General features: G+C 45.9%; 1 protein-coding gene across 2 annotated transcripts in view; it reads left to right on the top strand.

The window, feature by feature from the left end:
• The first annotated feature begins 4,441 nt into the window (after positions 1-4,441).
• Positions 4,442-27,988, top strand: part of LOC132205999 (unconventional myosin-IXb-like) — a 45,337-nt gene continuing 21,790 nt past the window's right edge. For both annotated transcript variants that reach the window (XM_059638609.1, XM_059638608.1), the window contains exons 1-2: positions 4,442-5,341; positions 26,936-27,030. In XM_059638609.1, the coding sequence (XP_059494592.1) occupies positions 4,505-5,341; positions 26,936-27,030 (932 nt within the window). In that variant the 5' untranslated portion in view covers positions 4,442-4,504. The remainder of the gene's footprint in view (positions 5,342-26,935; positions 27,031-27,988) is intronic.

Below are 27,988 nucleotides of genomic sequence, written 5' to 3'. Positions count from 1 at the left end.
TATCTAATTTTTATTGAGGAGATATCAGAAGTGTTGAAGAGGGAAATTCATCTGATGTGGTCTATATGTTTTTGATAAGGTCAGTGATAGCAGACTGGTCAACAAAACAAGAGCTCATGGGATCTAAGGCTCAGTGGAGTGTTGGATCCAACATTGCCTGAAAGGCCAGAAGCAGAGGGCATGAACTCTTGCTTTTGGACATCAAGGTCCCTTTGTTTCTCAGTGCTCTCTAGGGATCTACTAGTCATTGTGAACATCTTTCACTTACCAGAGCTCCCAAAATGCATCACAACACATTTGCACTCTATCAATTGAGATTACCAGATCAAATTGTTATCCATTCAGATGCCACAAAGCTGTCAGATCAGAAAGTAACTGGATTCATGAATGATTCTCCATTTCCCCAAAGTCATTTCATCTTCCCTGTCTCAGGCAAAGGCAGCATTTTGGTATGGCTGATATACATCTAGTGGCACGCAGAAAAGTGTCCTCTGAAAATGAGACACATCAATACATCACCAAAATATGGTAGGACAGTAAACACATGCTTTTTGCTTTTGAATATGGTAATTAAGAACACATTGCAGAACGTAAAGTCATGTAACGTTTTGTGAAAATGAAGAAAAAAATATTTCAAGATGCTGATCTATAAATTTTCTAATAATTTGAAGTTACCACAATCACTAGGTGAGTGGAAACATTTTCAATTGTTCCCACAACATACAATTCTAAGTAACTGTCACAGAATCTTCTGTCATGCGCTGTAACATGTTTCTTTAAATAACATACGAGTCCCTGCATTATTTCTCACTCTCCAGTTTAGCATTACTTTATTTCTAATCTCTTACTGCTCTATAAAGCCAAGTGTTCTGCAGAAAAGTGGTTGTTCCTGCAATAGATTAAGTGGCTGACCTGTTTAAACATGAAGGTGTCAGCGCGACTCCTCTGGCCCTTCTATGGGCTGAATCCAAAGCAGTTATGATTGTCTCCTCCTTATCCATTAGTTCATGTCTGAGTGCACTTGTATTTTTTCCTCAGTAGGATCATAGCTGATCTGACATTCCTCTTGCCTGCTTTCCTGCCCTTTCCCCATAACCCCTGCTTCCTGACTGACCAACAATCTATCGATCTTAGCCTAAAATATACACAAGGACTCTGCCCCCACAGCTCTCTGTGGTAGGGAGTTCCAAAGACACTCAAGCCTCTGAGAGAAGAAATTCCTCCTCATCTCAATCTTAAATTGGTGCTCCATTTATTCTGAGACTGTGCCCTCTGGGCCTAGACCCTCCCATGAGGGGAACCATCCTCTCAGCATTTACCCTGTCAAGCCCATTAAGAATCTGATCTGTTTCATTGAGATCACTTCTCATTCCTCTTCCTGGGATTTCTGGCACTTCAGGGAGGATGGGGTGGTGGGAAGAAATGATGAATTCCTAGGATGGGTTTGATTAGTTGGAGGTGTTTTAAGGGAGGTTGCTGTCATTTAGCAGTGTTGAAGCTGTTCCTGGAGGGAAGCCAAGGCTTTGGGAAAACTGTGTGCCCTTCCTCTAGCCTTTGTGTCACTTTGATTCCAGCGATTAACAACGATCAGACAGTGCTGTCTGTAAGCTGCACATCAAGTTACACACCAGGCCTTTTCAGTTACCCTGCATGCATGGACGTGCCGAAAAATTAAAGGGGCTGCAGATAAATAAACTATTCATCCAGAACAGAATAAAATTAGAACTGGCGTAAAGTGCAATGTCTACACTGATAGTTAACAATGCAGATAATTATTACGTTCAAACTTATCTCACGCCATGATCATATGTTACTTGATGTCTTGAAAATTCAAGATCATTTTTTTGGAAAATGAACTGAATTAAAACAAGAAAGACTACACTGTCTATCCCTAAACTTAATACTATTCCTGAAGTTAATAGAATAGAAAATCAAAAACACTGGAAATGTACAATCTGCTTCTTTCCCCTTATACATTTGCACTCAGTTACAGTTTCACTGAATAATACCTTATCCACTTTTCTTAAATATATTCAGAAAACGTTTGAGCATAAACTGTTTGAAATGCAAAATAAAACTATCCTGTGCTGTAGTTGGGTGAATGGTGCTGACATATCCTGGGAGACTGGGAATGCTGCATATCCTCACACTCTAGTCAATGTCTGTACTCCAACCTCTGCAGAAAAGATTAATTCCAGTTCAAGGTTTATGCTTCTGAATTTAATGAAATCATTGAGAGACTTTGCAGATGTGCGGTCAGAAAGAATAAGATGGTGAATTTAATTGTGTTGATGATTTATAATTGAACATTACAACAAAACTTGCATTTCAGTACTGCCTTTAGTGCATCCCAAGTCTGTTCTCACTGTGACTTCTTACTTAGGCTTGAAAATGTTTGTGACCCCACCCTGATATGAACTGTGAGAGCAGGTGGTGGGGGGAGGCCTGTTGTTATGAGCACAGAGCAAGCCCAGGACCCCAAAATTTCAGCTTGTAAGACACTTTGGACAGCACTGTTTTCTCATAATAAATTGTCCCAAACTTGAGGATCATTATTTAAAGAGATAATGGGAACTGCAGGTGCTGGAGAATCCAAGATAATAAAGTGTGAAGCTGGATGAACACAGCAGGCCAAAAAGCTTGGTTATAGAGGTCATTTTCTGAAATGCTGTTAAGGAGGAGAGAATGCGAAAGAGTTTGGGTCTCTCCAGCTGAAGACACTGCCTTGTCTGGTGCAACAGTTACAATTGAGAATGAAAATAAGATCAAAATTTGAGGCAGCATTTAACTCAGAGGCTATGGGAGATGTGGCTGGTTAGAGATAGGAAGGAGTAAGGCCATGGGTGGAATTCCAAGCATATGTGGATTAAAAGTGAGTCATTGCTTAGCCAGTAGCTGGTCAGCAAGCAGGGATGATGGTGAAATGAGCTTGGCATGAGTTTGGACAAAGGTGACGGAGTTTAGGGTAAGCTGATGGTTAAAGAGAATGGAATGTGGGAAGCTGGTCAGTATGTTGAGGTAGTTCAGTCTGAGGGGACAACAATGTGAAAAGGGGGTTTTAGCAGATGAGCTGGAGGTTGGTGGGGGCAGGGAGGTAATGTTACCGAGGTGGAAAAAGATGGTTGTGGTACCAACTGGCATTTCATTTCTCAAGGAAACCAAGGGCACATGACATGTGCAGAGAGCATTTCAACTGTTGAGTAACTCAGCCTGATGGTAGAATGAGTTTAAATGGTAAATTCCATTCGAAACATGGATTGCAATTTGTAATTAAAAACAAAGTTAACACAAAAATATCTGTGAAATTGTGACCATCAGGTGCCAAGTGAAGCGGACTTGTTTACATTATAAAATTGATCAGTTTTGTGATGCTGGGTTCTCCGATAACTATCTAAATTTCACACATATCCGCTTCCCCTTCACGATTTTTGAATTAATGTTAAGTCATTGACTACTGCATCACTTGAATTTCACCCCTCTGTCTGGAACTGAGACCTGGTAATTCGATGATGGGGAAAATCTCAGACCAGCTGCTTTCAGTCCTTGCCCCATGTCCTCATGCCCAGAGTTACTGAGTTTCTGATGGAGATGAAAGCCCAGCTTCAGACAGTCAGTACTGTATCGAAAACACTGCAAGGTGCTCCTGCACTGAGCTTCCTGGGCAATCAGGGAATGGGGAACACAGATCCTTTCGTTCAAGAATTTCAAATTAATCCGTTTAGAATGATAATCTTCATTACTGTAACTTTTGCAGCCTCACAATAATGAAAATTGGAAAGAAAAGTTTGCTTGAGGCATTGAATTAACTCCCACAGAAGTAGAGATGCATAACTGTGACACGAGTCAAATCAATCTCCACTTTCAGCCTGATGGTGGGCCAGCTCTGAATGAGAACTGAATGATGCCCATGTGACTGGGAACTAACTTGTGGCCCACATTCCTCGCTCCCCTGCCAAGCTCACCCTGCTACTTGTAATGTTAGGCTCCACAGCAAGAGGTGACTATGCAAGCAGAGAGAAGATTTTATTACGAAGATGTGTTTGTGGTTTTCAAAAGTGCCAGTGTAGAGCTGCCAGGGGTCTAAAGGGAGAATATGTTGAGGATGGTGAATTTACTGATGGAAACACTGGAATAGTCAAAGAGAATGAACAGAGATCAGAAATGCTTGCACTGTACCCACTCTGGGAGTCTCTGAGACATCATCAAGGGAGCTTTACTGTCCCCATCCTGGGGGTGGGGTGGGGGGAGTTGTTGCGTTTGTTAGGGGACAGTGTAGAGGAAGCTTTACTCTGTATCTGACCCTGTGCTGTCCCTGTCCTGCGAGAGTTTGATGGGAATTGTGTACCTTCCGTCTTGGTGAGTTTGAAATGTATTTGAAGAGACCTTTAAAAGTCTGTGTGTACTTGCTGTCTCTCCCTCTCTATCCTCCTGTCTTGCAGATTGATGGAGACGTACCCTGAGCACAAATTGAGTGCGGAATGGTGAGTGGGCGACACGAGGCAATATGAGTATTAACGATGCTGGAGCTGCAGATAACCGAGAGGGCAAGATCTATACCCTTCAGATTTGCCCAAGCCTCTATACTGAGAACTCCATCTGCTGCCAACTACCAGCTACCAAAGATGTGACAGCTGGGGAAGTGATCCGAGAGGTGACTGGCAAACTGAACCTAGACACATCAAAATGTTACGTATTGGCAGAGGTGAAGGAGTCTGGAGGAGAGGAGTGGATCCTTGATGCCAATGATTTACCAGTCCAACGGGTGCTGCTCTGGCCACGGAGGGCACAGGAGAAGCACTCGCAGAGTGAGGGGTATTACTTCCTTCTGCAGGAGAGGAACACCGATGGCTCCATTCGTTACATCAACCTTCAGCTTGTAGCGAAGGAGAGGGAGAGAAGGAGACTGTTGGAGCGTGGGTTCCTGCCCCCTCAGTCACACCTGTATGATGACCTGTGCAAACTGCCCCATCTGACTGAAGAGACTATCTTACAGACCTTCAAAACCAGGTTCCAGAAACACAAGATCTACACTTACGCTGGCAGCATCCTGATTGCCATCAACCCCTTTAGGTTCCTGCCCATTTACAATCCCAAATACATGAAGATGTACGAAAACCACCAGCTGGGGAAGCTGGAGCCTCACATCTTTGCAATTGCGGATGTGGCCTATAACACCATGCGGAGGAAGCAGGTGAATCAGTGCATTGTGATCTCAGGCGAGAGTGGTTCTGGGAAAACCCAAAGCACCAATTTCCTCATCCATTGCCTGACTGCTCTCAGCCAGAAGGGCTACGCCAGTGGGGTCGAGAGGACCATCCTAGGGGCGGGGCCGGTTCTAGAGGTAAGGTACTGGAAGATACACTTCCTGTTATCCTACAAATCTCCCAGCGCTTTGTGCTTCTTGGGAATAAGAAAGTTGGTATTTGACTTTCACGTTGAATTGCATTGTAACAGGCAAAGAATTGTCTGTCTGTTAGAGTCACAGAATTATCATACAAAACAACACAGGAAAGAGTCTGTTTGACATGACAAACCTTTCACTGACCTCTTGGTGCCATTATCCAGTTAATTCCTCCCCTTGTTACTCCCAGCAGTCGTTCTGCATTTATTCCTTTCAAATATTTCTGCCATTTCCTTTGAGTAATTGCTGGGACACAGTGCAGTTTTTCTCATAAGTCTGTTTAAACACAACCTCAAAATAATTAAAACCTAAGGAATTATTTTGAGTTCTAATTCCCCCACCCCCCGAGAAGCACTTAGTGTTTTCTCACCTATCCTGATCCATTGAAGACATTTGAGGAAATTCTAGAACGACTGTTTCTAGTTTCAGTTAAATCTCTTCTTGAAGAACAATTCTGCTCCACTTGATTCACTCTCACGTCATTGCTTCATCACCCTTTTCCCTCCCATGTGCTATTAATCATCATCCTCACTGGCCTCCACAGCCAAACACAGTGAATCAATTATCTGATATTATATCCAGTCAACAATACCGTTCCAACAAATTTAGGAGGAACGTGACTGCCTTTAACACCAGAGTGAGCTTCCCCCTTGATGTTGCTCCCTTCAGTGTCCTGCAGGTGAATCTGTCCTTCCTGGAGAGTTGGCACCCTCTAACTGAACCAGACTCCCAAGATGAGAACTATGGTCCTGATGCTTTCCTCCCAGTTCTCGAACTTTCAGTTCTCTATGAGTCTCCTGTACAAAGCCATAAAGCAGAAGATGTGGTTGGTGGTTTGTTTGTGTGGGGGAGGGGATTTTACAGCATAGACTCAACTCTCCCTCCTCTCAGAAAGAAAAGTAACCTTCCTGTTTTTATTCTTTGTAAGAGGCCTGTGTCGGATCAGATGATACTCCTGTTGCAACCTGAAACCCCATGCCAATGGACCCCCATGCTCCTGTCTGAGATCTGAGATCTCCCCACACACTGGCCTATTCACACAGCTTGGAGCCAATATTCAGTAAACCCTGTTAGTCTGCAGTGCTGTCAGGACTAAGCAAGCTCCTCTGTCCAGCTTCCTGTCTGTCTCTCTGTCTGTCTCTGAAGTTTTCCGTTTGTGGTCATGTACATTTATGTTTCATTCTCCAACTTACTTCTCCTAACTCTCACTTGGATATGGACTTCCTTGAGGACTGACAGTGTCAGCAGCTGATTGACTATGGAAAGTATTGTCACTGAGCCCAGCGTATACTCAGCTGAACACATATACTTGGTACACAGAGTATTTGGAAAGATTGAGAACCCTGATTTTCAGCAGCTGTACCCTAGCATTGCCCCTCCCCCCCCACCCCCCAGCTGTGAGCTGTCCACAGAGATCAGCTTGCTCAGCAGAAACACACAGTGCAACCTGAGAATTTCCTGCGTTAGGCTCCATTTTCAGATCATTGCGTCAGTTTATTGACAGCAGTGTGGCTGAGGTAAAGGTTTCGAGGTTGTTACACGCCCGTGCTTAGGAGATGGGGATGTTTGGGACTAGTGGAAATCCGATAATCCGATAATTGTGTGGGGTTGTGAGTTTAGCCTGTATCCTAACCCTGTGCTCACTGACCTACCTTGGCTCCTGTCCTGGCAATACTTCCATTTAAAAGTTCTCAATCTTACTTTCAAGTTTTTCCGTGGCTTCACCATTCCACTGTAAACCCAGTCTCTAGAACCTTGCCCATACACACCCAGTCAGATCTCGAGAGCGCAGAATTGGAGCACTGTAAAGTTACCCTGCTTTTCAGTGCTCCCCCTTTGGTGGTATGGCTTCAGTCACCTAGGGCTTAACCTCTTGAATTTCCTGCACTAACCCCATCCTCGTCGTTTCATATACCCCCACGTGTGGGAAATGAACAATATCAGTGACACTGTTTCAAAAACACAGCATTTCCATTGGCTGTAAACCACATTCTTTTCCATAGTCAATCCTGATTGTGTATCAGAGGTCAGCCTTTTTAATAAAATCAGGGAGAAATCATAGAAATCTGTTCAATCTAGGCCTTGGTTTGAATCTTCACCATATTGGTTATTAAGGAAAACATCATTGATAATCAGAGTTGGTGCTATTTGTGCAGAACATGTGAGCAGACTGTATTTATCTGTTGGAGGGTTTTGATGTAACTCTGGGATTTTATTTTGTGATGTCGTTTCTTATAATCATCTTTCAAAGTTTTGCAGCAATTTGAATAAAACTGAGTCGCTATGAAAAGTGCCAGACTTTTGTTAATAGATCCTGTTATAATATAGTCTACAGAAAAAGTATACTATATATAAAATGTTCTTTGCATCTGGTAAAGTGACCTGCCCTGAGATTGGACGTCAGAAACATAGACAGAGGAAATGATGGAGAAGCTCAGCAGGTCCTGCAGCATCTGTGGAAAGAGAAACCGAGTTAAGGTTTTAGAACGGCTATCCTCTCCTTGGAGACACTGTAACCTTCAAATATTCCTGTGCCTTATTTCAGGCAGTGCCCAGCAGGGACAGTCTCGCACAGGCACTCAAGCACACATACGTACGTGCACGCCCACACACACTGGGGGAGGTGATGGCCTAGTGATATTATTGATGGACTGTTAATCTAGAGACCCAGGTCATGTTGGTGGGGAGCCAGGTTTTGATCCCACCATGGCAGATGGTGGAGTTTGAATTCAGTTTTTTAAAAAATCTGCAGTTAAGAGTCTCATGATTGTTGATTGTAGGAAAAACCCAGCTGGTTCACTAATGTCCTTTAGAGAAGGAAACTGCCATCTTTACCTGGTCTGGCCCACATGTGACTCTAGGCTGACAACAATGTGATTGACTCGTACTTGTCCTCTGGGCAATTAGGGATGAGCAATAAACACTGGCTGAGCCAGCGACGCCCTCTTCCTATGAATGAATAGAAGAACCTCACTCTTATAGGTTTGCTGCAGGAAAGGCTGTGGGCTGTACGATCTGAGGGAGATCTTCTTGGACTGCAGTGTGTTGTGTTAGTCATTGCCCAGGGTGGGATGCTGCTGGAAGTTTGAGTGAACACATTCCAGGGTTTGCCGACTCCCAGGGCATGCTGCTGATCACAGGTTGTTTGTAGTTCTCGTGGTCCGACTCCTGCATCTTTAAAGAGAGAAAAGGAAGTAAAAACACCCACCCCAACCCCTGCCCTCTTCCTCCTCTCCCTTCACCGTCTCCAGCTTCAGTTAGACCCTCCCTCCCACAGCATTCTAAGGCCATGATCCCCTGACTCCCCTACTCTCCAATGCTGGGACTGCAGTGCCTGTAGGGTGGTTTCGCTCAGTTTGGACTGCAGTGCTCCTCAGGGACAGTCGGCACTTATTTGCTGGCTGCAGTAGTTATAGGGAAAATACTCTGAAGGGACAGAAGGTATGGGTTGTCAAGTTTGCTGGTGGCACAAAATAGTTAGGAAAGTAAGTTATGAAGTTGACACAGAGGTCACAGAGGGATATAGATAAGTTAATGAATAGGCAAAAGTATCAAATGTAGAAAAATGTGAAATATTCATTTTAACAGAAAGCTGATAAATTACCCAAAGAGTGAGCAGTTGCAGAGTTTGGAAATACAGAGTTTATGAATCACAAGGCACTATTGTGCAGGTACAACAAGTAATTAGGAAAACTAATTGAATATAATGGTTTATTCCGGGGGACAATTGAATGCAAGAAGTTATACTTCAGTTTACAGGATATTGGTGAGTCTACACCGACAGTACTGTTTTCGCTTCCTGCTTTGAGGAAAATGTAAATACTTTGGAGGCAGTCTAATATCTAGAATGGGTGGTTACTCGTTTGAGGAAACTTTTGACTGGTGTGTCCAGTCGAACTTAGAAGAGTAAGAGGCAACTTGATTAAAACCTATAAGATCTTAATGTGTTTTGACAGAGTATGTGAGGAGGAAGTTTCCTCAGATAGGAGAATCCAGAATTGGAGGTACGGTTTCAGGATGAGGAGTTACTCCTTTAAGACAGAGATGAGGGAGAAAAAACTCCCTCAGAGGGTCAGGAGACCTTGTAAATCTCTTCTTGAAGCAGAGTCTAAGAATATTCATAAGGCTGAGGTAGATAGATTCTTGTTGAGCGAGGTGTGACAAGTTACCACGTGGATTTGAGATTACAATCTGATCGTCATGACCTTTATTGAATGGTGGAACAGGTTTAAGGCCCTACTCCTAGGTATATTTCCAGCAGGGTGACCTTGTTTGTACGCAAGGAACGGGCAATAATCTGAACTCTGGGTGGATGTGAGAGTGGACATTCTTGTAGTGCCTATCATAGCCTTGGGAGACACAAAACAATTGTATACAGTGCAAAACCTTTCCTTTAAGAAAGTTAAACATTGTTTAGTGGTGACCAGCAAGATCCCACATGCAGCAGTGTGACCGTAGCCTGATTCAACACCAGACTGGTCACTGTCAGATTGTTCTTTGTGGGATCTCGCTGTGTTCAAAATGGCTGCTATGTTCCTACAAAAGCACTTCCCCAAAACAGCACCTCATTGGCTGTAATGCACTGGGGACACAATGAGGTGGCAAAGGAGCTTTAGAAGTGGAAGATTTTCTTTTTCTCTCTGTCTGTATCTCTCTTTCTGACTTTGCTCTTTCTCGTTGCCTTTTCTTTCTTTCTTTTTCTCTCCTTCACTCTTTTTCTTTCCATGTTGTCATTCTGAGCTGGATTTAGAGGAAAATGGTCTGATGCATTGCACCACCCAGTTACTCAAATGTCTATTTTTGGAGTGTAATTCAATGTGGACTCACCCATTCCGAGGCACAGCCTACAGCTCATGGCTGGCTGACAGTTTACAACTCCCAACTCTTGCTTGTCACTCTGAGCAGCACATGGCCTGTGAGTAAGATTTATACAATCTGCCAGGGAGGAAGCTTTGGAAACTGGTCAGGAATAAACCTAAAGAATGTCATTTGACAGAAATTTGAAGGCGAGCAGCAAACACTGGAGCACGACTGTGGAGCTGAGTGTGTGGGAGGGGAACGAGCGTTCAGCAAAAGAACTTTTGTTTAAAAGTATTATTTAGCTTAACTCTGTCTACACCCTCCATCTCCAACAGAACTCATCCCTCCCCCCACCAAACTGTGCTGCTTTCCCAGGTAGTGTTCACTCTCCCATTCTGTACCTGTGAATGGAAGCAGTGAGATTCCAGATTGCCTTGTGTTTGAGAACAGGCAGCTGGTGAGAGAAACCTCCCTGTGAAACTGTATCAGTAATTACCCATAGCAGCAAACTAGTGGGGCTGAATGGCCTCCTGTTGTAACTGTGATCTTTGGATCGTGACCAGGAGCATATCTCTGGCTAACTCTCCCTTCCCCACATGGGAACTGAAGCCAGTTGTGGCTGAGTGCAGTTAGCTCTGTGTGGGTCAAACACCCTACCCCTGTATCACAGCAGGAATGAGCTGGAATAATATGGACTTTCAGTCTGCTTCCTGCCAAATGGCAATGTGTCTACTCGTGGAGCTTGTTCTGCCACTTGTTGTCTGTGTGTACGACACTTACCCAAGTCGGAAGGTCCTGGGTTCACATATCAAACTCAGGACCCAGACAGTGTGTCCCAGGCTAGTGATGAGGGTGCTCCTACAGAGGAGATGTTAAACCTATCTGCCTTTCGGTTTCTTGCATTAATAATTTGGAAAGAAAAGGTACAGGGTGAGAGGGAGCAAGAGGAAATGGAATTAGGGGTAGAAGGAACAAAGATGTTCACGTCTGTACAGTGTTCTGAAATTCTTTGCAACCAGTTAGTTCATCCTGAAGTGTGTAGTTTTTGTTGTGAAGGAGGCAGTCAAGTGGAGCACAGCAGGATCCTACAAACTGCAAATAAAAACAGAAATAGGCTATTAGATCCCTGAAACCTACCCCACTGCTCAGATTGTTCAATCCTGAGCTCCATTTCTGCACCTTCACTCGGTGCTTCTCAGTATCCCATACCCAACAATTAATCAGCAAATCTCTCTCAATGGTGCAGTTAGCTGTCAGGAGGGGAGGGTGCAGTGTTGCTTTTAGGAAGCCTCCTTCAGACACTCTTTGGAAAGGACAGACCCTCTCTGTACTGACGGGGTCTGTTTCCTCATACTCCACTGAAGGGGCACCCAGGGTTAGGGGCTCTCACTATGCAGGTGTCACTTTCACCTCACCTGATACCCATTGCAGCCATTGATTGGTCTGTGTGTGGTTTGATTAGGTCCTAGTACAGTTCCTTGGATCAATCACGCCCCTTCAGAACCTGCTCACATCAGGATCAATCCCCACTCTCACCGTGTCACCGACAGCGGCTCCCTCCTGCCTGTGAGCAGGACATACCCCTTTCTCACAAGTATCCGACTCCTGACATCCCCCACTCATCTAGTACCCAGCCCATTCCTTTCAAAATACCCCTCTTTGCACCCCCACCACCCCCCAACATGCACCTCCCCCACCAATCCTTTAACTTCTTTTAGAACTATTTGTCACCCTGAAGGAGCTGCCAACCTCACCCAGTCTGCGTTTGTGGGTGACTCCAGTCCACACTAACTCTAAAGGCTGAAAGGACTGAGGAAGACCCTGTAGTTCAGGAAGGTCACCCAACTCCCTGCCAGTGTAACCATTAGTGGGCAATAAATGCCCTATTTAAGACTTAGGGGTGAATTTTAAAAATGCTGCTGTTTGGGAGATTGCCCATCAAGGTGGCAGCAGGGCGTTTTTGTGAATGCCATCTTGAGATGGCATGGTCTTCCTGAGCCTGGTTAAAGGACATCGTGGCAAAGGTGCAGAATATTGAGCAGAGGGAAGGGAGTGAGTCAGAGGTTATGGGACAAGTCAGCACCAAAGATGCAGAGGGGGCAGGGATCAAGACCCTTCAGTCAGAGTTTCAGGAATGAGGTGGGAAGCTAGGACCTTACTGGAAGAATTGCTGGTTATGTGAGATTAGGAATACAAAGGTGGTGTGGTTCGGTTACCTGTGATTTGAGGCTGGGTGTGAGAGAGTGCCCCAGGTCTATGGGGCAAACTTCCAGGGAAAAACAAACTCTTCTGCAGGCAATGGTTTACAGCTGAATGGGCCTGGGACATTTTGGGAGATTCATTTTTGTGGTTAAGAAATGTTTAATCTAAACTCGGAGAAAGCTGAGCACCAGCATCTAAGAATTAGAAGGAGCAACAAGATGCAAATAGAAACTAGTTAAAGTGCTAGAAAAGGAACAGGTCCACATTGGGTAGAGTGTGACTAAATGGAAATGGTATTTTATAAGGTCAATTCCAATACATGAGAAACTAATAAGTCTGAACTTAAGTTACTGTACTGTGCACATGACTGAGTGTGTGTGTGACCACACTGGGTATGATTGATGAGTTTCAGGCAGAGAACGTCATGTGGAAAAGTGTGGTGATAATGAAGGCTTTGCTCAAAGAAGGGCAGGGCTGGATGTAACATATTCCTGGGAACTAGATCTTCAGGTGAGGGAAGAAAAGATGGCAGTGAGGGATGGTCATGATGAAGGAGACCACTCCAGTGCTGGGAAGAGAGGATTTGCCAAAGAGGTCAAAATCAGATTAGAGCTAAGGAACAAAATGTAATGAGCTAGACTACACTGAGCAATGGGACACTAACTAGCAGGAAACATGAAGAGGAACAAATTTGCTGGAAAATTAGAGACTGGTACAAGACATACAGTAGTTATGAAAGGGAACTTTAATTATCCAAATAAGGACTGGAATAGTTGTTGGGAAAAGGAATGAGAGTCCTAATGGTGTAACAGGAGAATGTTTGACAGCAGTCTGTGTCCAGCTCAATGAGAAAGAAGCCACTGCTAGACCAGGTTCTTGGGACTGAGGTGGGCCAAGGGAATCTGGGGAAATTTTAGTGATTATTATATCATCAGGTCTAGGTTGAGGAAAAGGACGTGAAGCAATCAGTGTAAGAATAATTAACTGAGGGAAAGGCAATTTCAGTGGGGTTAGAATGGATCTAGTGCATTAGAATCAGAATTTGTTTTATTTATTTGTTCATGGGATGTGAGCATCGTTGACTGGACCAGTATTTATTGTCCATCCCTAATTGCTCCTTGAGAAGGTGGTGCTGAGCTGTCTTCTTGAACTGCTGCAGTCCATGTGGTGTGGACAGTGCACTGTTACAGAGGGAATTCCAGGATTTTGACCCAGCGACAGTGAAGGAACAGTGATATATTTCCAAGTCAAGATGGGGAGTGGCTTGGAGGAGATCTTGCACATGATGATAATCCCATGTATCTGCTACCTTTGTCCTTCTAGATGGAAGTGGTTGTATGATTGGAGGTGCTATCTAAGGAGCCTTAGTGAATTTCTGCAGTGCATCTTGTAGATAGTACACACTGCTGGGGCTAAGTATATAAAGGGAAAGATAAATCTCTGGTGACAGAAAAGATAGAGATAAAGCAAAGAAAGTGTGTTTATGACTGATATCAGATGGATTATACAATGGAGAACGAGGCTGAATATAGCTGGTTTTAAAGGCAATTGAGAAAGAAGATAAGAGAAGCAAAGAGGAGGTACAAGAGGAGATTGGGAGCTAACATAAAAGAGAATCCCAAAGTCCCCTCTGGGCAACTAAATCAATGGAGGAGTAAGGCTGATTTGGGACAGAGAAGGTGACTTCTGCTTGGCAGCTTGGGATGTGACTTGGGTATTAAATTAATATCATGCATTATTCTTGACTGTGACCTGCACGCAGTTAAAGAGCAGGTAACTGAAGGATATAAAATGGGTGACGAGGAGGTATTGGAACAGGCTGTTTGTACTTCAAGTTGACAAGGCACCGGGATCTACAGCCAATGATCGTAAGGGAAGTGAGAGTGGCGATTGTGGACGCATTGGCCTGATGGAGTGGAACCAAACAATGGGAGAGTTGCAAATCTTGCACTTTTTTTTGAGCAAGTGTGTAAAGATAAGCACAGTTAGTTTAATCTGAAGGGGAGTGTCTACATGTGATCATTTGGAGTGAAATTAATAGCCACGCAGATAAACACAGGTTTCTTTAAGGAAAGCCAGCATGGATTTGTTAAGGACAATACATCTTTAACTTTGATGAGTTCGATGCAGTTGATGTGGTGTACATAGACTTGTAGAAACCATTCAAAACAGTGCTACACAACAGACTTGTAAGAAAATTTGTAGCTCATGGAATTAAAAGGACAGTACCAATGTGGATTCAGAATTGACTGCGTGACAGGAAACAGAGATTAATAGTTAATTGAGATAACAAGGTGTAGAGCTGCATGACACAGCAGGTCAAGCAGCATCAGACAGCAGGAAAGCTGATGTTTCGGGCCTAGACCCTTCCTCAGAAAAAATAGTTAATTGTTATTTTTCAGGCTGGAGGTGGGCTTTTTAGCGGAGATCCCCAGGGATCAGTGTTCAAACTCCTAATGGGCTATTGATCGGGAGCTTGTTGAACAGAGCACAGTTTGACAGTTTGAGGATGATATGAAATGTAGATGTACTGTGAACTGAAAGAAGGGCAGCCTAAAACTGCAGAAGGGCATAGACAAGTTGATGGATGGGCTGACAAGTGGCAGATGCAGTTCAGTGTGGAAGTCCATTGGAAAGTTGGGGTGGTGGGGGGGGAACAGATTTGAAGTGATTGGTAGAAGGATTAGAGGAGATACGATATAACTGTTTTGCGCAGAAGTTGGTTTGGTTAAGGGGTGTGGAGGTGTCTAGAATTCACTGTCCAGTTGGTGGTTGAAGTGGAAACTCTCAAATCACTCAAACAGAGGCAAGATTTGCCCGTTGAAGCTGTGGAAATTGCAGAGCTCGGGGCCAGGGTCTGGAAAGTGGGAATTGAATGGGCAGCTAGTTTACTCAGCTAGCACTGAACCGCTGGGATGAATGGCCTTTTTCTATGACATAACTTTTTTATAGTTCTGGAGAGGTGTGAAGTGATTCATTTTGATGGGAAGAACAGGAGACAATCTAAAGCAAAGAGTACGCTTCTAAAAGGGTGCAGGAATGTGAGGTTGCGGTGTGAGGGATGCAGACGCTGAGTGTATTTATGAGAAATCATCAGCAGGATGGGTGGAGTGGGTGGGTAATAAAGCAAACAGTAATTTGCACTTTATTAATAAAGGAGAAGAGCAAGAACATGGTGTTAAATCTATATCCGAAAGGAGTGAAGACGAGGATGTAAAAAAAAATTAATCAGAATGGTTCTTCAGTTACAAGAGATAATGGGAACTGCAGATGCTGGAGAATCCGAGATAACAAGGTGTGGAGCTGGATGAACACAGCAGGCCAAGCAGCATCTTAGGTCAGCCTTCCTGGTTCTTCAGTTACTTTGGATGAAGTTGGGTGATTCGGTGTCTGCAATTATAGAGAGTGCTGCACCGAGTGTAAGGAGCAAACCCTTCCCATTGGTGGAGGAATCGAGATCCAGACAGCACAGTTTTAAGGTCATTGACCAAGAAAATGCAAATACTCTGACAGAGCCAGCACTGACCCAATTACTGAATGGCATTTTTTCTGGTTGTAACAATTGTGTGAAAATCCCGAGCTGCTTGTACCTTCAGAGCCCAGGGGACCAGATTGTGACTGGATTTAATTCCTATCATTGATTCTCATGTAGTTGGTCTTGCCTTTGCAACATGCCTCTGTTTGCTGTTTGTGTAACCATGACAACAACCATCTCCAATTCCCATGTCTCAAAGTTTCGGTTGTCTTTTACTTTGTAAATGCCTGAGCTCTAACTCAGCTCATTCTGATGTGCTTGCACTGGCTCCCTGTGAAGTGGAGGTAAAGGCCTCCCCCAGTGACAGAATGTTAAAGGGATCGTTCTATCCAGGTACTTTCTCTCAGACCCGAGCTACTGAGCCCCTCCCCACCCTGTCCCCTTGGAATGGGTCTGTCCTTGACTCAGGGTCACGTAGCCATCATCACCTCCAAATACAAGATGAATGGTGCAGTGGCACCACCTGGGGAGGGGGGGGGGTGGAGAGAGAGGAGGACAGTGGGACAAAGTTCCAACATTAAACACACACCCACGCGCGCATTGCCCCACACATTCCCACTCCCACAGGCATACACACATCCTCACATCCCCACTACCCCACACCCACTCACACCAACATGCACACACCCCAACCTCCGCACACCTACACGTGCACACACCCACCTACACCCATGCACACTCACACACACGCACATGTACAAACCTTCAACCCATGCACCCACCCACACGCACGCATCCACACACACCATCACCCCATGTACACAAGTACCCATTCACTCACTCACCCACCCACACCCCATTCACACCCCACTCACTCGCCCACCCACACCCCATTCATACCCCACTCACTCGCCCACCCACACCCCATTCATACCCCACTCACTCGCCCAACCACACCCCATTCACACCCCACTCATTCGCCCAACCACACCCCATTCACACCCCACTCATTCGCCCAACCACACCCCATTCACACCCCACTCATTCGCCCAACCACACCCCATTCACACCCCACTCATTCGCCCAACCACACCCCATTCACACCCCACTCATTCGCCCAACCACACCCCATTCACACCCCACTCATTCGCCCAACCACACCCCATTCACACCCCACTCATTCACCCACCCACCCACACCCCATTCACCCACCCACACCCCCACCCCCAACCACCACCCACCCACACCCCACCCACCCACCCCCCACTCACCCCCCACCCACCCACCCCCCACTCACCCCCCACTCACCCCCCACCCACCCACACCCACCCACACCACCCACCCCCCACCAGCCCACCCACCCCCGCCCGCCAGCCCACCCACCCACCCAGATGGATGCAGTGGGTGGGGGGGAAGAGCTGGGCTGGTTGTGTGGTGCAGTGGGGGGAGGGGACGAACTGGGCTGGTTTAGGGATGCAGTGGGGGAAGGGGAGATTTTGAAACTGGTGAAGTCCACATTGATACCATTAGGCTGCAGGGTTCCCAAGCGGAATATGAGTTGCTGTTCCTGCAACCTTCGGGTGGTATCATTGTGGCACTGCAGGAGGCCCATGATGGACATGTCATCTAGAGAATGGGAGGGGGAGTGGAAATGGTTTGCGACTGGGAGGTGCAGTTGTTTGTTGCGAACTGAGCGGAGGTGTTCTGCAAAGCGGTCTCCAAGCCTCCGCTTGGTTTCCCCAATGTAGAGGAAGCCACACCGGGTACAGTGGATGCAGTATACCACATTGGCAGATGTGCAGGTGAACCTCTGCTTAATGAACCAAGTCAGATTGTTTTGAGCTAATTGTAGTCCCAGGACCGATGCTTCTGCCTCAGTTTAACTGGATGAGCCTTAGTCCGGGTACCAGGCAAGGGTCAAGGCACAGAGCAGACAATTCGCCTCTCCCAACACAAGATTCTCTTGGGCCAGAATCCTCGTTGGCACTCAAAGTTAATCATTGTTAGCTGTGTTCTCTGTGGACATCCCCAGGGAACTGGAACATAACGAGTTTAATTTGATGGCAGCATAATTAGAGATGGCCTGGTTTGGGGAGCCTGGCCCTGGAAATGTGTAATCATAAGGAATCTGGAGACTTGAAGCTTCGTAGTTTATTTCAAAGTCTCCTGACTTCCTGTGCTGAGTAAGACAATGATTGACGTGAGTGGGGGAGGGAAGGAGAGGGCTCAGCCTGTCGTTCCCTCGAGCTCTCTGGTTCTTTGCCGTATTTGGAGACTGTGGTGAGGCAGGAGGTTACAGCGGGACATTGCAAGGCCTGTCATTGATTTGCCTCTCCATATAGTTTATAATTTAATCCAGATGGGCTTTTATTTTATTTGGGTCTTTATTCTGTGCTGGGCTGTTATTACTTAGGGCATGTAATAATTAAAAAGGATGTAAATTTAAAAATAGCCTGACTGGGTGACACACCTTGTATCTTTTCGAAGGATGTGCCAGAGGATGTTCTGAATCCTGAGGCCAAGCTTGGGAGCGCCCTGGCCTCCCCTGTATCTCTCTGCCATCAGCTCCTTGCCTGGTATTGGCCCTGCTGAGAGGGGATTCAGACTAGGCCAGCACTCCCAGGGCCCTGGGCACATGCAGGGTGGAGCTACGGTTGCCAACTCTGGATGGTGGTTCTCGAGGTTTTGGTTCTATGATAGTCTGGTGAAGGGGTGGTATGTGTGCTTGAGGCATGAGGGCCTGGTGCAGGCGATGTAGGTGAATGTTGAGGGTACTTTGTGAAGAGGAGCAGGAGCAGTAAAAGAGGGAATGGGAATAGGAATAGGAATGGGGGTCTGGGAGAATGGGAAGGGGAATGGGAGAGGGTCAAATGGGTGCACCATCCAAAAATCTCAGACACCCTGCTCCCAATCTCTCTCAGCAGCAGTTTCCAAACAATCACTATCTGTGTAACCATAATGTAAAGCAATCGCAAAATACACAGGCAGCATGGCAAATCAACTCCCAGAATTCCCAAATCGCCAGAAAATTGGCAGATGGGGTGTTACCAGAAGGGGGACAGTTGTCTCAGTGCTGTGTGGGATCATGCTATGCATCATTACTCACCACTACATGTGAGATCTTGATGCCCCACTGCCTTGGTGTGCGTGCTGTGTGGGGAATCTGGAGTAAATTGACCATGTGCAGTGCATGGTCTCTTGCTGTTCACTGCTCCAGTGCGTTGCACCTGGGGTTTTGCATGCTTTTCTTTGGGATCGTGCTGTGTTGCCTGGCACATTGTGTTGTGTGTGGAATCTTGGTGTGCATTGTCTCCGTTTTCTGTGAATGAAATCCTGTTGGTTTTGCCCAGTTATAAATAATGACTGCATTCAAAAATGATTCATCGCACTGTGACTGTGATTCAGGCCAGGAGTCTGAGCACATTTTCTTTCTGTGAGGTACAGGGCGGCCTTTTCACCCACCACTTCACCGTCTGTCCCTTCAGCAATGTTATTTGCATAGTGAGTTGTCCTTTGGAATGTGCTGCCTGAAAAGGGAGTGGAAGCAAGCTCCTTAGGAACTTGCAGAATGGAATTTGGGAAATAGTTGGAAAGGAAAAAGTTTCGATGGGAAGAGTAGGACAGTTAACATTTTAAGAGCTAGCATGGCACAATGAGCGGAATGGCCTGTATCTGCCCTGTAGGACAGGTGTACAAGGATACAGAAGTTGTGCTGCAGTTATACAAAAGCCTGGTTAGTCCTGGAGTTCCCGAGAGCCCATCTGGGTACCACACCTTAAGGATGTTTTGATCCTGGAGGGTGTTCAATGCAGGTTTACAAGGTTATGAGGAGGGATTGAACAAATTAGTCCTTTTTCTCCAGAATTTAGAAGGTTGAGGGGTGATCTGATCAAAGTCTTCAAGATATTAACAGGAAAAGACAGGAGAGACAAAGATAAACTATTTCCATTGGTTGGGGATTCTAGAACTAGGAGCATAGTCTGAGAATTACGGCCAGGCCATTTGGGAGAGATGTTAAGGAGCACTTTGACACACAAAGGAACTCTCTTCCATAAATGGCAGTTGATAGTAGCTGTATTGTTAGTTTTAAATCTGAGATAAGTAATACTTTTGCTTAACACAAATTTAAGGGATTATGGGCCAAAGGCAGGTCTATGGCGATAGGCCATTGATCAGCCATGATCTCTTTGAATGGTAGAACAGGCTTGAGGGGCTGAATGGCCTATTTCTGTTTCTATGTTCCTGAGATTGTATGATGTGTATTTGTGTAACTGTCACTTTCAGCTGAAAGCTGAAAACTGAAACTGACTCCTTGGTTGAGAGCTGGCCTTTTGCTGTATGGCGTGTGCTGAGATTTTTATTTGTCCATTATTAGGGATGTGGGTGTTACTGGCCGGTTGTACTATCCCATCACATCAGAGCCCACTGTAACTCGCTGAGTACTCTCCTTGAGGGCGATGTTTTGATTTAAGGGACCATTTCATTCTCACTAACTCCTTGGTTTTCTGAATTTCTGTTGCAGAATGGGGTATTTAAACGTGCCGAGAAGCAGAATTTGAAAAATTCATTAATATCCTCACAAATTATAAATTCCTTTCAACTTAAAACTACAACATACACACAAAGCAAGCATTTCTAAAATGCTACTGTATCATGCCAAAATGTTTTTTTCAAATTAGTTGACTCATTTCTACACAAACAATGCAATCACCTGAAATACACGTCCTAGAGACTGGTGATCGCACAGTGAAATGTATTTCCATTGCACACGCACAAAGCTGGAATGTTTTAACTAGGCAATTATTGCATCTTGGATTGTATTCTCAGATTTAAATTTAACAATTGACATAGTGTTCATTACAATAATATCCTCTATAGCCTTTCCCCATACTGTAGTTCTTGAACATATGCAGCTTTAAACTAGTGACTCACCAATCGTATGAAAGTAATTCATTACCTCAGTGAGTTTCCTAGCACTGAGCTAGCTCCACTCCTAGGTTTGAAACTGTTGTCCTGTGTTTATTTTGTCTGTACATATCATGCCATTTGCAATTGCCCTATATCCTCTGGCTGTTCCCATCCTTACATTCTCCATCTCTTTCAGAACCTAGTGAGCAGATAGTTACATTGACCTCCCAACACCCATCCCTCTCCTGGCCTCGACACAAGTGGGATAACTCCCCCTTCTGGTAACACCCCATCTGCCAATTCTCTGGCGATTTGGGAATTCTGGGAGTTGATTTGCCATGCTGCCTGTGTATTTTGCAATTGCTGTACATTATGGTTACACAGATAGTGATTGTTTAGAAACTGCTGCTGAGAGAGATTGGGAGCAGGGTGTCTGAGATTTTTGGATGGTGCACCTATTTGACCCTCTCCCGTTCCCCTTCCCATTCTCCCAGACCCCCATTCCAATTTCCATTCCCATCCCCCCTCCTCCCATCCAGGGAGGCGTTGGCCTAGTGGTATTAGCACTAGACTGTTAATGCGGAGACCCAGATAACATTCCAGGAACCCCGGTTCAAATCTCACCATAGCCGATGGTGGAATTTGAATTCAATAAAAATCTGGAATTAAGAATATACTGATGACCATAAACCCATTGTTGATCGTTAGAAAAATCCATCTGGTTCACTAATGTCCTTTAGAGAAGGAAGCTGCCATCCTTCCCTTATCTGGTCTACATGTGACTCCAGACCCACAGCAATGTGATTGACTCCTAACTGCCCTCTGGGTAATTAGGGATAAGCAATAAATGCTGCCTGGCCAGTGACACCCTCATTCTGTGAATGAATAAAGAAAACAATATTCCCATTCCCCTCCTCTCCCATTCCCCTCCTCTCCCATTCCCCTCCTCTCCCATTCCCCTCCTCTCCCATTCCCCTCCTCTCCCATTCCCATTTCCCCTCCTCTCCCATTCCCATTTCCCCTCCTCTCCCATTCCCCCTCCTCTCCCATTCCCCCTCCTCTCCCATTCCCCCTCCTCTCCCATTCCCCCTCCTCTCCCATTCCCCCTCCTCTCCCATTCCCCCTCCTCTCCCATTCCCCCTCCTCTCCCATTCCCCCTCCTCTCCCATTCCCCCTCCTCTCCCATTCCCCCTCCTCTCCCATTCCCCCTCCTCTCCCATTCCCCCTCCTCTCCCATTCCCCCTCCTCTCCCATTCCCATTTCCCTTCCTCTCCCATTCCCATTTCCCTTCCTCTCCCATTCCCATTTCCCCTCCCATTCCCCTCCTCTCCCATTCCCCTCCTCTCCCATTCCCCTCCTCTCCCATTCCCCTCCTCTCCCATTCCCCTCCTCTCCCATTCCCCTCCTCTCCCATTCCCCTCCTCTCCCATTCCCCTCCTCTCCCATTCCCCTCCTCTCCCATTCCCCTCCTCTCCCATTCCCCTCCTCTCCCATTCCCCTCCTCTCCCATTCCCCTCCTCTCCCATTCCCATTTCCCCTCCCATGCCCCTCCTCTCCCATGCCCATTTCCCCTCTATCCTATTTCCCCAAAATCCTATTTCCCCTCCCTGCCATTCCTTCCCCACTTTCATTCCCAATCCTACTCCTGATTATATTTCGCTCTCGCTCTCGCACTCCCACTCCCACTCCCACTCCCACTCCCACTCCCATTCCCATTCTCCCTGTCTCTGTCTCCCATTCCCACTCCTTCCACCTCGCCCTATCATAACCGTTTAATACGGGGATGGGGTTCATCCTCAGCCAATCACCATTGTTGATTGTCAAGATTGTCTTGCTCATGATTGGCTGTGGCAATGGCACTGATGCAATAACTACTTCCTGTTTGGACAATGGCAGCCGATGGCTGACAACACACTGTTGTCTGAGTGCCCCCTGTCCCCTCCTCCAAATTCTGCCACCACAGAACCCTACTCTGATAAACCCCACCCCAGACCCCACTTCCAACAAACCTTCCCATCCACCAACCATCACCTCCATGCAACCCCCACCCCAAACCCAGCTGCCTCTTCCATGAACCCCTGTCCTGGTTGCTCAGTGTCTAGAGTGTGAGCAAGTTATATTGGCTTTCTGTTCTCCAGTTCCAAAGGCACCACCACATCCCCCAAGGAACCTGAGGCCATTTATAGTTCCATCTCCACAGCCCGAGGTACACCTCTTCACAGTGCAATTAGCCAATCCTGTCATGGAATTATGCAGTACTTCAAGGGCCATTCGGCCCATCAAAAATACACCGCTATCTGCACTAGACCCACTTTCCAGTACTAGAGCCAAAGCCTTGAATATTTTGACACTTCAGGTGAAGATCCAAGTTCTCTTTAAAGGGTGTGAAGTTTCCTGCTTCAACTCCCCTCATCACCTCTGGGTGAAAAAGCACTTCCTCAAATCCCCTTTAACTCTTTCCCTTAAAAATTGTGTCCCCTTGTTACTGACCCTTCAAGTAATGGGAACTGCTGCTGGCTATCCACCCTGTCCATGCTCCTCATAATCTTATACACCTCCATGGGGTCCCCTCAACATTCTCTGCTCCAAAGAAAACAGCTGGAGTTTATCCAGCCCCTCTTCATCGCTGAAATGCTCCATCCCAGGCAATGTCCTGGTCAATCTCCTCTGCACCCCCTCCAAATTGTTTGACTTTGCATCGGCGATCCTCAAGGAGTCTCACTGGGGATTGGACGCTGACATGATCCCCCAGGTAGGGATTAGATTTTGCTGCAGAAGCTGCCAGGGCCATTTGCTGTATGCCCTCTTTTTTTGCATTTCTGAGATGTAGAGGAGTGTGAGAGAAGTTAACGAGCATGCAAAGTGAAGTGAAGCTATTAGTGTAAATGTCATGGGAGTTTTGTTCGTCTATGGTAATGTCTCTACCACTGTGCCAGGAGACCTCAGTTCAAGTCCCACCTGCTCTAGAAGTGTGTCATAAAGTTTCTGGACAGGTTGAACAGTGTAGTTGTGGTTAATTAATTCTAAACATTGCTGTCTTGGTCAAATAACTCACCTGTGTCTCCTGCTCCATTAAAATTCCCCTCACTTGCAGGCTCCAGTTCTGCACCATCCACACTAGAGCAGTGAGTTGGTTTTCTGTTGAGGTTTTTGTGTATGGTAATCCAGTGATTGTGAAGCAGGATTAGTAATTCACAGAGTGGGAATTTAAACCCCACAAGATAATCGGAAAATTTGAATTCTGGAACCATGTGGGAGGAATCAGTGAAAGTGACTATAAAGCTGTCAGATTGATGTGAAAAGTCAACTGGTTCAGTGACTTTTAGAGGAGGATACCAGCAATCCTAACCCAGTCTGGGCCTATTTGTGACTCCTGTCTGACACCAACGTGATTAACTCTCAATGTGGTCTGGTAAGCTACACTCAATTAGCAAAGCCCTACCACCTTTTCCAGCTAACTGGGGATGGACAGCCAGCCTTACCAATGATTCCCACATCATCAGATTTCTTTTTTCTCTTTAAATTAATGCTTGCCTGCTCACAGAGATTGTTCCGTAATCAGTGATGCCCAGTCCTTCTTTCGATTTGCTCTCTCTGGAATTGCAACAAGCAGCAGTGTTCTTGAGCTGCCATGCAACCTTCTTGCAAGTAATGATCAACCCCGTAATGCCATGTGATAGATGGAGTGGTTTCTGGAGTGCAGAGCATTGTGGGTATTGGACTAGCCATTGTTGACACTGAGCTCGTTCAGAATGTTGGGAATCCGTTAAGGTGAGGCAGGAAAATCATCCGATCAAACACCAGATACAACCAGTGACAAACTTAATTTATCAAGAGCTTTCAGAGGAAAGATTGAAGCTAATAAGGAGCCTTGGGGAGAGGCCACCAAAGCATGGTCAATGGGAAGGTCTTGAGGAAAATGTTTAAATAGGGGGGGAAGGAGGTAGTGTAGTTATTGGGAAGAGAAGTTGAGTAAAGGGACCTAGCTGACTGAGGGAACAGTTGTCAGAGTTTGAGTGATGGGGAGGGAGAGATTGGAGGAAGTGGGAGCTTGGTGATAGTTAAAACTGGAGGCAACCCACTGCCCCTGCCTTCCCAAATCCCCATCCCCATCTCCAAACCAGGAGAGGTCTGTGTTGTAGAGCTAGAGAGAGTTACAGGGTTAGAAAAAAGGTGACGCCATGAAGGGATTTAATGAGGATTTATTGTGTAAAATTCTTAGATAGTACAACACAGGAGAGCGGGTAATGGTCCCAAAGATACACACATAGCAAAGGCTGTCAGGATTTCTGATACTTTCTGTTCCTGACCCATGAGCGAGTTTCCTCTAATTGTCTTTAATGAGGATGTGTGCCACCAGTAGTAACAGAATCCCTATGTATGTCAGATATGAACAGGATTAGGCCATTCAGCCTTTGAATCTGCTTTACCATTTTAGATCGTGGCTGACCATCTACCTACACACCATTTGTCCATGCTGTCCCAAACTCCTTGATGTTATTAGTATGTAGAAATCTATTGATCTTTGTCATGAATCTACTCAGTGACTGAGCTTCCGTGTCCCTCGGGTAAAGATGTATGAAAGAATCACCATGCCACTATTCGAACAAATTCTTCCTCATTTCATCCTTAAATGACCTGTCCTCCTTCTGAGACTATGGTCCTTTGTTCTGGACTGGATCCACACGGTCAAGCCTTTTTTTAATAAATTTTGTGCATTTCGATGAGATCCTTTGTCATTCTTCTAATCCCCGGAGAAGACAGGCCCAGTCTCCTCAATCTCTGCTTATTCAAACCCTGCCATCCCTCTGAGTCAGGTGGGTAAACCTTGCTGCATTCTCTCCTGCAACCAGAATATCTGTCCTTGGTTACAGAGACTGAGATACACTCTGTACAAGGTTTGATTCCGTTCTCTTTATTCTTTGGGATGCATTTATTACTCATCTGTAATTATGTTTGAAATTGAACTTGGCCATTTCAAAGGCAGTTGTGTTGCTGTGGGTCTGGAGTCACTGGTTGTAAAGATTGAGCACAAAATAGAAGAAGAAATAATTTGACCCACCAATACTGTGTAACCTGTTTGGCTGCAAATGACTCAATTTACTGAATGCAGTTTTAATTTTCCCCTCGTGGATTTGAACTCATTCCCTCTCTAGATCAGGGCTTACCCTGAGACCTGAAAATTATCACAGCACCTCATTGAAAACAGAGAGCAGAACACTGATGTGTGAGAGCACTGGGAGTATGGGGGACCCTATTTTGGGAGATGGGGGAAGGTGGGGATGTGTCTATGGGCCTGGGAGGGGCTGTGGGAGCAGGGTCATGGCTGCTATATCCTGGCCGGAGCTCCATGTTGACCTCAGAGCTTGCGAGCCCAGAATTTTAGCTTGTGACCCCTGCAGTGGGTCGTGACCTCTACTTTGAGAAGGCCTGCTGTAGGTTTAAGGTTCAGAACCAGAGCCGCCACCCTGCTATAATGAGAGAGGTGTTTGTTGGGTTTTTAGTTAGCAGTATGTATTTTTGTCATTTCACAGAACAAAAGTAAGTTTGGAAGCGGTTATACAGGCCAGAATCTTTCATTTCAATTTGACAAGCTCAAAATAGAAAGAATGAAAGAAGGCCTGACTTTTGAATCGAGAAAAGTTGCCTTTTTTGTGTTTTGTTTTTTCAATGTACGATTGGAACAATCAGAATTTGTTATCCCTCCATAATTTCCCCCAATGGAGGGTGTTGGAAATGTGAAGGTGGGAGTTTGTCTCCACAAGAACTGTGTGGTGGTCAGTCTTACCAATACATGATGAACCTGCAGCCAACATACTGGTGAGGCTGAGTCTGCTTTTTCCTCTTGGTTCCCTCACCTTCTACTGCAGACCCAACTAGCAGCTCGATCAGTGTGGGATGTAGCTCAGACTCAGCTTAGAGGGAGCATGAGAGCAGTTACCCAGCTCTGCTCAGACTCCCTGCATGATGTGGGACAGAGGAGTGAATAGACAGCAGTGGGCTGGAGAAGGGAGGGGTACTGTGGAAGAGCAGACAGGTTGATGATGGGGTTTCATTGTTCCATATCCTGGAACCGGTACCAGTTACAGTGCCACCAACAAGCAGCTCACTGCCCAGTCTAATAATAGTCTGTTTTTTTTTCCCTGCAGGCTTTTGGAAATGCAAAAACAGCCCACAACAACAACTCGAGTCGATTTGGAAAATTTATTCAGGTCAATTATTTAGAAAACGGACTTGTTAGAGGGTGAGTGTAACCCTGTGACCTTCAGATTAACTTATTTTTTACATGACAGAGAGGGGGAGATGGTATAAGTTGAGAGAGACTATCTGTTGATCTGTGGAAAGTGGTTGGGACTAGTTGGTGTGTGTGTGTGTATATACACACTGAGCAGTAACAGGACCATAGGTTGATAAGTCCCTCTCTTTGTGACAGGAAGCTGATTGCTGTGGCTCTGAGCAGTAAAGGCTTTGCCTGATAACGGGCAACATCCTTACTTACTGAGCCAGATGCTTCCTCATTAACAACTGGCGTCGCGAGGCAGCAGCTTCAGTGGGGGTTTCAGACATCAGGAAAGATCAAGTGGTGACTAAGTCTGAAAATCCCACCCCAATGGGAATACTGAGCCTGGTTTCAGAAACCAGCAGCTGCAGCATGTATGGGCAGACCCTCCCCATGCCAGGTACCAGCTGTTTCATCTTGCACACTTCCACTCTCATGCACACTGTCATGTCTAATGGCACTTTCTGTCACGCACACACACACAAACAGACACACACATATCTTCATGCATTCTCTCTCATGCGCACATCTCTTACACACCCAAACTCTCATTATTTCACTTGCACAATCACACGCATTTACAAAAATGCACACTCGCTGTTTCTCTCACATGTTCTCACATTAACACCCAAATAGACACATTAGCACTCACTCACTTCCCGTCACACACACTCATGTGCTCTCGCTCTGTTCTCCCCCCTTGCTGTGTTCCGCCACCCCCCTCCCTTGCTGTGTTCACCCCTCCCTTGCTGTGTTCCGCCCCCCCCTTGCTGTGTTCGCCCCCCTCCCTTGCTGTGTTCGCCCCCCTCCCTTGCTGTGTTCGACCCCCCTCCCTTGCTGTGTTCGCGCCCCCCCCTTGCTGTGTTCGACCCCCCTCCCTTGCTGTGTTCCCCCCTCCCTTGCTGTGTTCCCCCCTCCCTCC

This window comes from Stegostoma tigrinum, chromosome 30 (assembly GCF_030684315.1).
Source record: "Stegostoma tigrinum isolate sSteTig4 chromosome 30, sSteTig4.hap1, whole genome shotgun sequence".
NCBI classification, from domain to species: Eukaryota; Metazoa; Chordata; class Chondrichthyes; order Orectolobiformes; family Stegostomatidae; genus Stegostoma; species Stegostoma tigrinum.
The sequence above is the reverse complement of the archived record's forward strand: the minus strand, read 5'-3'. Positions and strand labels throughout refer to the sequence as shown.